At 52.1% G+C, this 10,244-nt stretch overlaps 1 protein-coding gene across 1 annotated transcript; it reads left to right on the top strand.

The window, feature by feature from the left end:
• Positions 1 to 1,232: 1,232 nt before the first annotated feature.
• ARF6 (ARF GTPase 6) lies at positions 1,233 to 6,471 on the top strand. Its single transcript, XM_074909028.1, has 2 exons — positions 1,233 to 1,365; positions 1,443 to 6,471. The coding sequence occupies exon 2, from the start codon at positions 1,848 to 1,850 to the stop codon at positions 2,373 to 2,375; it is 528 nt and encodes a 175-aa protein (XP_074765129.1). The 5' UTR covers positions 1,233 to 1,365; positions 1,443 to 1,847; the 3' UTR covers positions 2,376 to 6,471.
• The last annotated feature ends 3,773 nt before the right edge of the window (positions 6,472 to 10,244 follow it).

The raw sequence follows: 10,244 nt of genomic DNA, 5'->3' as shown, positions 1-10,244 counted from the left end.
AAGGCAGGTGAGAACCGTGGCCAGATACATGAGTGCTGCCTTTCCCAAGTGGTTGGACACAGCTTGAATTTCACCGATCTGAATTATAGGGAGCAAAATGTATCAGCAATAGCGTGGCCAGCAGAGACAGGGAAGGGATCTTACCCCTGTACTCGGCACTGGTGAGGCCGCCCCTCGATTCCTGGGTTCAGTTTTGGGCCCCTCACCCCAAAAAGGCCATTGAATGACTCGAGCGTGGCCAGAGAAGGGCAACGGAGCTGGGGCAGGGTCTGGAGCACAGGTCTGCTGGGGAGCGGCTGGGGGAACTGGGGGGGTTCAGTCTGGAGAAGAGGAGGCTGAGGGGAGACCTCCTGGCCCTCTGCAACTCCCTGCCAGGAGGGGGCAGAGAGGGGGGATGAGTCTCTGGAGCCAAGGAGCCAGCGCCAGGCCCCGAGGGAATGGCCTCAAGCTGCCCAGGGCAGGGTCAGGCTGGCTCTGAGGAAGGATTTCTGTGCAGAAGGGGCTGTTGGGCGTTGGAATGGGCTGCCCAGGGCAGGGGGGAGTCCCCGGGATCCCTGGAGGGGTTGAAGAGTCGGGCTGAGCCAGCGCTGAGGGATCTGGGGGAGTTGGGAACGGTCAGGGTGAGGGTCATGGTTGGACTGGAGGAGCTGCAAGGGCTTTTCCAACCGAGGTGATTTCAGTTTTACACTGGGCTCTTTTCAGAGGGCTCACCCTAGCAGGTCACAGTTTCCACGCCCCAAAGCACCGCGGTGTAAACCCCCAGAGCTCAGACTGCCCCCACAGCCCCCGTCAGCGCTCTCCGCCCGGAGCCCCCCCCGAGGCGCTGCCTGGCCCTTTAAGACGCGCCCCGGGCGCTCGGCGCGCGCAGCCGCTGACGTGTGATCGCGTGGCGCCTCTCCCCATGGCGGCCCCGCCCCTCCCGACGCGCGCACGCGCAGCCCCGCCCTCCCCCACGCCCTTCCGGGCCGGGCCGCGCTCTCTGCGCACGTTCCTGTGCACGCGCGGGAAGGGGCGGGGCTACACCCACCGCTTCCGCGCAGGCGCAGTCCCCGCCCCGAAGCCGCGCGGGAAGCGGGATGGCGCGCGCCGCCCTGGGGCGGAAGAAGGGGGCGGGTGGGCGGTGCTCGGCGCGCTCGGCCCCGCCCACCCCGCGGGCGGTGGCGGCGGCGGCGGCGCATGCGCGGGCGGCGGCGGCGGCGGAGGGCGCCGCGGGGCGGGCGGGGCGGGGGCGCTGCGCGCAGGCGCGGTGGCGGCGGAGGGGAAGTGAGGCGGGCTCGCGCGGCGCCTTTTCCGGCGGTGCTGGCTGAGGGAGCGGCGCGGAGCGGAGCCGGCCCGAGTCCGCCCGAGCCCGCGGGCGGCCCTGAGGTAACTTGCCGGCGGCTCCTCTCCCTTCCCGCCGGGCCGCGCCGGCCCCGTCTCACGCTCTCTCCGTCCCTTTGCAGGCAGGACGCGGAGCCGCCGCCCCTGAGCCGGCATCCATGAGCTGAGGCGCCGGGGCGGGAGCCGAGGCAGGAGCCGGGCGGAGCCGCCGCCTCAGGCCCGGTGGGGGAGCGGAGCGGAGCGCGGCCCCTCTTCCCGCGGCGCCCGGGCCGCGCGGCCTCCCCGCACATCCTCCCCTTCCCCGCCCCGCTGCCGCTTCTTCTTCCGCCGCCGCCGCCCCATGCGCGGCCGGCGCTGAGCCCCGCCTGCCCCTGCCCTGACACCCCCCCCTTCCCCTTCCCCCCCCCTCCCGCCCCAAGCCCCGGCCGGGCCGGCCCCGCTCCGCGCGGGCTGCTCGGGTGGGTCGGCTCTCGCCCTCCGCTTCCCCCCCCACCCCGGAGGCGCCGGGCCCCTTGGATGCCGCCGAGATGGGCAAGGTGCTGTCCAAGATCTTCGGCAACAAGGAGATGCGGATCCTGATGCTGGGTCTGGACGCGGCCGGTAAAACCACCATCCTGTACAAACTGAAGCTGGGCCAGTCCGTCACCACCATCCCCACCGTGGGCTTCAACGTGGAGACGGTTACTTACAAAAACGTCAAGTTCAACGTGTGGGATGTCGGGGGCCAGGACAAGATCCGTCCCCTCTGGAGGCACTACTACACGGGCACGCAAGGGTTGATCTTTGTGGTGGACTGCGCCGATCGCGACCGCATCGACGAGGCCCGCCAGGAGCTCCACCGCATTATCAACGACAGGGAGATGCGGGACGCCATCATCCTCATCTTCGCCAACAAGCAGGACCTGCCTGATGCCATGAAACCCCATGAAATCCAGGAGAAACTGGGCCTGACCCGAATCAGGGATAGGAATTGGTACGTGCAGCCCTCCTGTGCTACTACAGGGGATGGACTCTATGAAGGGCTGACATGGTTAACATCCAATTATAAATCCTAATGAGAGAATAACTATTTAGTCTACAAAGAATTAAAGAAAAAAAAAATAACCCACATGGCTTTCCGGAAGAATGATTCTCTACTGAAAAGTAAAACAAAAGCATCCGTAGGATTATGATCACCTTTCTCCAGTTACCACCCTTTCCTTCTGCACACTTGACTGGATTCCTGTTTTAACTCTTCTTGCTTGGCGTTAGGATGCTCTAATCTCCGAATGTGACACGAACACAAGCACTAGATGCTATGGCAGACTTCCAGCAAACAGGGGAAAGACACATTGTAGACTTGCTAAGTAACTTTTTTTTTTTTCCCTCTTGATAGCCCTTAAGATGGTTTGATTATTTTGGGGGATGGTTGGGGGAGGGGAACCATTTTCAGTGTATGCTTTCTGGTTCTACTTTTTTGATTATACTTTTTTTTTTTCTTCTATCACTTGCTGTAGATTGCTACTTTTTTGCATTCATGCAGAATATGTTGATAGGTCTACTTCATCTAGTAAACTGAAAATTATTGCTTAAAATCAAACTGCAGTCTGTCTTTTTATATTAAGGACTTTTTTTAAAGTTCTGTTAATCTGTAACTAAATAGTGACTCTCAGTCTGTCTTCATATCTCAGACTAATAATGAAACGAATTCTTGCCTACAGTGGCAGATAGTGAGAATTCCATTGTAACATGTTCAAAGTGCATATCAGGCGTAATGTTAACTAGGTAATGTAAGAACTGCTTTGAAATGTCAGCTGTGAAGTTCTGAACCATACATCATGCATGAGAAGGGATGCAAATAAGTTCCCCATACTACATAGCAACCATATAGCAAATAAGAGATGAATGATGTAATAGTTCCAGGGTAGATACTGTTCAGTTTTCGTCTTGCATTGCAAACTTAAAAGGGTGTTTAGCTGCAGTTTTTATGACTCGTGTCAGTCTCCGATTCAGTGCAAGATAGGTTCCTTCCAGAAAATGCAGCAATAACGTGTAAGCATCGCGACAAGTTTGAGTTTAAATCGCAGATCTTTAGGCAAAAATCTAGCGCTGACTTGCCTGTCTTGTGATAGAGACAGATTGCTTTCGTCTCAAGACAGTTGAAGACACCTAAACCTTAAAAGGATTTCGGATCCTTTCTGGCACGTGTGTAGTAGAGAGAGAAATTTCTATTTTTTTTTTTCTTTTCCATTTTTGTAGACTTCTGAAGGGGCAAGTTCCGTGCTAAGCTTTAATTGAGCTCGGTGATTCTGACGTCTGAGTAATAGCCATTTTGAGGCAATCGCTTAATGGTTTAGTTTTTCCAAGACTTGACTGAACTCGTGCAGGTAGTTGCAGCCTTCGCCATCTGTCTCGGTAGCCGGTTGTTGCTGTAGTCCTGTAGGAAGGGAACTATGTTGGATGTCTGAAGCCCATTGAGTAACTACTAATGAGAGCGGGGAGGAGAGAGAGAGAGTATACGACTATGAATGTAAACTTCCATAATTAGTTCTTAAAGGGCAAGCAGCTCATTTGCCAGAGCACAGTTTGCAGATGTGACTGGCAAAAAAAAAAAAAAGCCCCACCCAGAACATGTATAAGTATTAAAAACTCCATCAAGTATTAATGCTGGGTGCAAAAAAATCTTAAAGCAGCTGGTTCTTATTCAGCCTTAAGGATTAACTTCAGATTTCCTCAAGGAGTCGAACTCGATTGGGGAATTCTAGGAATGTATGCTACAAAACCAGAAGAAAATGGCTTTTTTTTTTGGCTTTTTTTTTTTTTTCCAAGGATATGAGTTTTACATTAAATTGGGGGCATTACACTACATTTCTGCAGTGTTGACTCTGCATGCTAAGTACATTGTATATGGAGCTCTTACCAAAGATGTATGGGAAGATAAAAATACTGAATTCACTTTGGAAATTGAATGCTTTGGACCACTTAAAAGTTCCTTCAGAATATGGTTCCAAAAGACTTATCTTGATGTGGGTTGCAAATGGGACTGAATGGGTTCTTGGTGCTAGAAGATAGAGCACTGATGGACTATAATATAAGCCTTTGTAAGTTAAAGAGAGTCTACAAAAGCTTAATGTAGAATAACTCTTAAATCTCAGCTCTAAAGAAGAGGAGGTGAGATGATTATTATTTTTTTTTCCCCTCAAGGCTTTTTGCCATTGGAATATCATTGCTCTATTTTCTAGCTGCTTTTTTTTTTTTTTTTTTTTCCTGTTGATGTAACTTAACAAATAGTGTGGTGGTATATCAAGACTAAAAATACAAGAATATGGTTACTGTTTTCTTCTGGAGCATAAATAAAATAGCCAAGCACAAAGTAAATGCCTAAACTGGAAAACTTGAAGCTCTATTAATGGTTCTTGAACTTTCTTAAATCTATTTTCAGTCAACATGAAAACTTCAATAACTTCATTTTTCGTCTAAGTTGATTTACTGTGTTTTCAAGTGCTGGGGCAGACTTCTTTGCTAGACTTTGCATTAAGTTGAATTCACAGTTTTGTATTTCCTTAGTAACTTTGTTATTCTGTTTTTGTAGGTGAAAGGAAACTGGTTATGCTTCTGAATTTTTTTAATGTCTTTTTGGGATGGGGAGGGGGGGGAGAAAAAGTTACTGAAACATGTGGCAGAGACGTCAAAAATAAATGGCCATTGCTACTGAACAAAAGACAAAGGTTTCACTTTCCACATGTCCTTTATAGGTTGTAGCTGAACCTCACCACGAACTAGTGGCTATCAGGCAGTAAACAGAGCCTGTAGGATAAAGTGGCAATCTGTAAGAAATCCTATGATTTAAAAACTAATCTGGAGTTTTAAGTGCATCAATTTGTGTTCATGTGAATTTATGGAGTAAGTTTTGAATGGCGTTAATCGTGTCTGATAAGTGAATGAGTTTGTAGACTGTGATCTCCCTGACTAAAGTAAACAGGAATTTTGTGTTCTCAATATGGCTGTAGTGTTGGTAAAGAACTAATAAGCAGAAAATAAAGCAATTATACAGCGGAGCTCTCCTGGTATGTTACTTATATTTAATTATGAGAGAAACAGAAAGGGGCAACATGGTGCTGGAGTAGAGCATTCTGCCGACATAAAGAGGCCTCTGTTCTGTATCTCCCAGTTTTGAAAGCCTGTCTGTAATTCCTTTGAGACTTAGATTAGTGACTATTTTTATAAGTGGAAAGGATGATATTCCTTTAATACTCCCCCTGGCAGTTAATGATCTTGAGCAAACTTTAGTGTCAAATTTATAGAGCCTCAATGCCCACCCAGCTCCGTGAGAGGGCACAGAGGGCCCGTCGCTGAGCGGGACGAGGCAGAAACCCCTCGCTCGGGAAGGGAAGATGTTGGACTGGTGTAGAAAAGGCGACGATGGACAAAAGGGTCGAGGAGTGAATAGGGGTGCTTGTGGTGCGACAGATGCGGAGGTGGGACGTCTTTGGTGTCTGAATAGGACACGAGCGAGGCGATGAAAGGCCCTGGGCAGGTGCAGTGGGGACTGTGGGGGGGCCGGGCCCCCAGCAGCAGGCCAGGGTGCACGTGGAGGGCTGTGGTTACTGCGACAGCTGCTGGCCCGAGGGCAGGCAGCGACATCCTGGCCACCACCCCTGGGGTCCTGGCCACCACTCCCGGGGTCCCGGCCCCAACCGGGCTGCTGGGACACAGGGGCTGCGTGGCCCAGGGGATGGCAGAGGTTTGGAGGGAGCTCCCAGCCCCACCACAGGTGTGAGGCCGGGTGTCAGCCAGGGCACTTTCGGGAATGGCTGGGAAATGTTTTTCAGGCAGGTGGGAGTACCTGGGTGCAGGGCTGTGAGTCCACCGCGGCTACGATCCTCTGCAAAGCTTTGCCCTTCCAGGGTGTTTAGGCTAGGCTCTGTCTACCTGAATGTCAGTTAAGGGTGTGGCTGTGTAAATGAACTTACTCTGACTTAATTAAACTACTTGGAGTTTGGAGACAAGGCTCTGGAAGAGTAAACTCATGTCTCTTTCACTGTAGTAGTCATTTTTCAAAATGTCAGCACTTATCGTTTTAAATCGGACCTTTGTTAGAGCAGCAGTGAGTGTGACTCCCAAGAGCAGCCTTCCCGTGACTCACTTCAGCAGGACTTGGGTTTGTTGGTTTTTTTTTTTTCCCCTCAGTCACAGGGCCGTGGTCCTCACAGACAAGGTTTGGAAAAAATGTGCCTCCTTTCCCTAATTGGAAATTAACCCTGCTAATACGATAGTCGTCCCAAAGGAACGCATCTTGGTGTCGCATCGTCAAAAAATCCAGCTGCAAGATCTGTAGGAGCTGGTGGCTTCGCTGCTGGACCCGAGCGTTATTTTCCTTGTCACTGGGAACGGGAGGAGCGAGCGCCGGGAGCGGAGAACTCGCTCTGGAGCACGTGGAAGTGGAACTTGTTCTGGAGCGTGGAAGCAGCCTTGGTGTGGGCACCGTGACTTGGGCTTCTCGCTTAACCCCCTGGTTGCGTTTTTTATCTTGGATTTGTTTCTAATATCTGTCCAGCCTGAAGGGATTCGCTGGGTGGAATCTGGAATCACCTTGACTTTGGTACTTTCTGGAAATTAAAAAAAAAAAAAAAGCTTTCTCCTCACCTTGGGGGGAAGCATCAGCTGGAAATTAAAAAAAAAAACTTTCTCCTCACCTTGGGGGGAAGCATCAGCTGGAAATTAAAAAAAAAACCTTTCTCCTCACCTTGGGGGGAAGCATCAGCTTTCGGGGGCTGTTGGTGACATCTCCACTTAGTAACTTCATTCCCCTTCTGACGTCCGAAGCGCGAGTCTGGCTTTGATGCTGCTCTAGTCTGTGTTTCAGAATTAAGTCTGAGCAGAGGCTTTCAGGACTTGAGGCTGAGGCGCAGGACTTGAGCACCACAATCCCTCTCACTTTCAAAATTTGGAGCGCTGTAATTTTAGCCCTGCTGTAAAGTTCTGAAGGGGTGAAGCGGGTGAGTCAGAGCCCCGTGGTGCTCGGCAGCGAGGGGCGCGTCCCCGCCAAGCGCTGGGAGCTCGTGTGGAAGGTGATAAACTGGGGACGCACCGTATTGTCCAGGAAGTTGCTCTTCTCTTAAAAACAGGTATCTCTGGCCTCCTTAAAAAAAAAAAGAGAGGAGGGGGGGGAGGGAGGGAGGGAGAGGAAAAAAAAAAGTGAGTCATCTGTTGAGTTCTCCAGCCTCAGAGTCTTGCAGCGGTTTAACAGGCTCAGGCCCTTGCTTTGCCTCAAGAGAAATGTTTTGCCTTCCAGAGGATGCACTTCCCTCCTCTGTTACTGGTTTCTTTCGTTGTATCTTTTAGGACAGCATGAGTTAGAAAGTGTATTTAAGCAGGATTTAATGGGTGTCTGTTTGGTGAGAGATGGAAGTTGATAACGCTTGAAAATTGGGAACACTTGGAACGCTTTATTCTTCTTCAGGAGTACTCAGATGAGTGCAACCTCGAGGGCGAACCACCAGCAGCTCCTGGCTGGGTGTAGGTACCCCTTGTGCCCCAACTGCCCTTCAGACGTGGTGAAAACTCACTCAGTGCTTAGAAAAAGGAGGAAGCCAAGGTGTAGATAACAGCCTGAACTTTTTTCTGTGTCTGTGCTCAGAATGGATTCCTTGTTTGAAATACAATGGGGGCAACGCTGCCTGGGGCCGAAGTTTCTGATGGAGCAGGAGGGGAGGTTTTCTCTCTCATCGCTGCAAGGGATAAAAACTTGTGGAAAGCTGCAGCAAAACGCTGCGTCGCCTGCCGACGGTTTGGCTGTGTTAGGGGGGTTTGCTCTTCATTCCCATTTTGGGAGGGGGACAAAGCTCAACGCAGCCCTCGGCCTCTGCGCTTCCAGGAGGGTGGGACAGACGGGGTGGGCTGGCTGGCAGACCTCAGCCGGTGAGAGAAACCTTTTCCCAGGCTTAGCTCGGGACTGTTTGTGAAGGCGATATTGCTCCTCGCGTGCCTGAGCTGCAGCCATGCTTGTCCCCGTTGGAGGAAGGTACATGGTGGGGACAGGGGCAGGCTGCCAGCCTCCCGCCTGCATCGTCGCCGCTGGGGACGGAGAGGAGTGGAGGAAAAGCATCCAGGGCTGACACCAGCCCCGAAATACCTCTGGCATTTATCGGAAGCTGGTATTCGAAGAACAAACTCATTAGAAGGAGGGCGGGAGTTCTGTGGGTTTGCCCCGCTGGGGTAAGGCTGCGAGATGGAACCGGTGCCTGGTGCTGACAGCTTCCAACTTGGAAGTAAGGTTTGCTTGGCATACTTTCTCAGAAGGAGACTTTGCACTTTCCGAGCGTGGAACGTGGGATTGCGCACTCCCTCATGCTGTTAATATTTTGCTATTTTTGCCCTGAGGAGCTTTTTACATTTTCTTTTTGGAAAGAGGGGGCTGTCGTGGAGCAGGCACTGACCCCGTGGCTGTTGGCTCCCAGCTGCCGCCCAGCAGCGGGCCGAGGCGCGCGGGTGCAGTTATCCCATTAGCTCCACATCTGCCAGAACGCCCTTTCCCCACAGGGGCTGGATTAGTCTGGAACTGACCCAGCTCTCCGGGAAGCTTTTCCTATCACGTACTTGTGGCTTTCAATCTGCTGTCCTAACCGTAACCAAAGCCAGGCTCTCGCGGGAAGCTTCTGCAAGCAAAGGCAGTGATTTTGGCTCGACATTTCCCTCCAAAACAAGTCAGTCTGAGCATTCAAATTGCATCCTATATATCGTGTAGATAGTCGTGTTTTCCATCTAAATGGCTGTGTCAGCTGAGATCACCTGCACTGGACTGGGTTTCACGTGGACACTGAAAGTAAAAGCACTTCAAGGGGGAGGTGAGGGGCAGCAGCAGGACCGACGCTGCTGCTGTGTTTAATTTCTTCTTGCTCCGCGATACAGAGGTTTGGGACAAACCTCCCCTCACCTGCTCGCTGGAAAACGAGCCAAGCTCAGCAAGGGCCAATGGGAAAGGCACTGGCGTCCGGCGCTGCGTGGTGGAAGGTGTTGAATCACGGCCAACGAGTTGTCCCTGGATCTTGCTCCGGCTCATCTTACAACCTTGGACTAATTAATGAAGTCAGAGGCCTCTGAGCATCTTGAGGATGTGGCGTGTGTGAGCCGGGGTCACAGTCGGCCAGGCTGGGCCGCTGCTGCCCGGTGATGGTGCTGGGCTGCTCCTGCCAGACTCCTGCAGCTGCAAAGGCGCTTTCTGCCTCGGGCCTGCTCCTGGCCACGTTGGCTGCAGCTTTCTGGCCCTCTTTAGGGCGGGATGGGAGTATTTCAGACCAGGGTGGTGACACGTTCTCCCTTAAGTAATGCTGCCTGCAGCCTTGCAGCTGCAATCTCAGGATCTCGGCTCCTGCCTTACCTGTTTGGCTGATACCTCATAAAGAAATGATCTACGTTTTCCCCGTGATATGAAGTCATGCTATTAAACACGGTGCCAAAGCTTCACAGCTTTTGTTTCCATCGTGGACTTTTATTAACGATTTACAAAGGGGGATGCATCTTCCCATGAGGACGAGCTACAGCTTTTCACCTTGTTTAAAGTTGCATGTGGGTTTCCTTCAACCAAGGCCTCCAGGTCACAGCCTGAAAACCTCCTGCTCCAGCGCTCCGCTTGCTTTTACTCACGGTTGCCTCTATTGCCGTGCTGGTGTCCCCCCAGCCCTGCTGTACCGTGGGGGCTCCCCAGCTTTTCCTTCCCCTCTTTCACCAGCTCCTGTGGCTCCCAGTCCTCCCGGAAACGCTCCAAGTAGTGAAACTGGTTAATCACGTTGACGCTGAAGGAGTGCTGGCATCCCGGCAGGGTCTGGGGATTAACTTGTTCCACCCGGTGTTTGCCAACTCCTCAGCAGCCTGATGCATTATTCAGCGGCCGGGCTGCTTTCAGGCCTTTGGAAAAAAAACAAAACTGGAGCTTCCCGAGGCTT

The sequence above is a fragment of the Athene noctua genome, chromosome 6, assembly GCF_965140245.1.
Source record: "Athene noctua chromosome 6, bAthNoc1.hap1.1, whole genome shotgun sequence".
Taxonomy (NCBI): Eukaryota; Metazoa; Chordata; class Aves; order Strigiformes; family Strigidae; genus Athene; species Athene noctua.
This window is presented reverse-complemented; position numbering and strand designations above follow the sequence as displayed.

Excerpts from the sequence above, each read along its gene's own strand:
- ARF6 (XM_074909028.1), top strand. The coding sequence starts at position 1,848 with ATGGGCAAGGTGCTGTCCAAGATCTTCGGCAACAAGGAGATGCGGATC.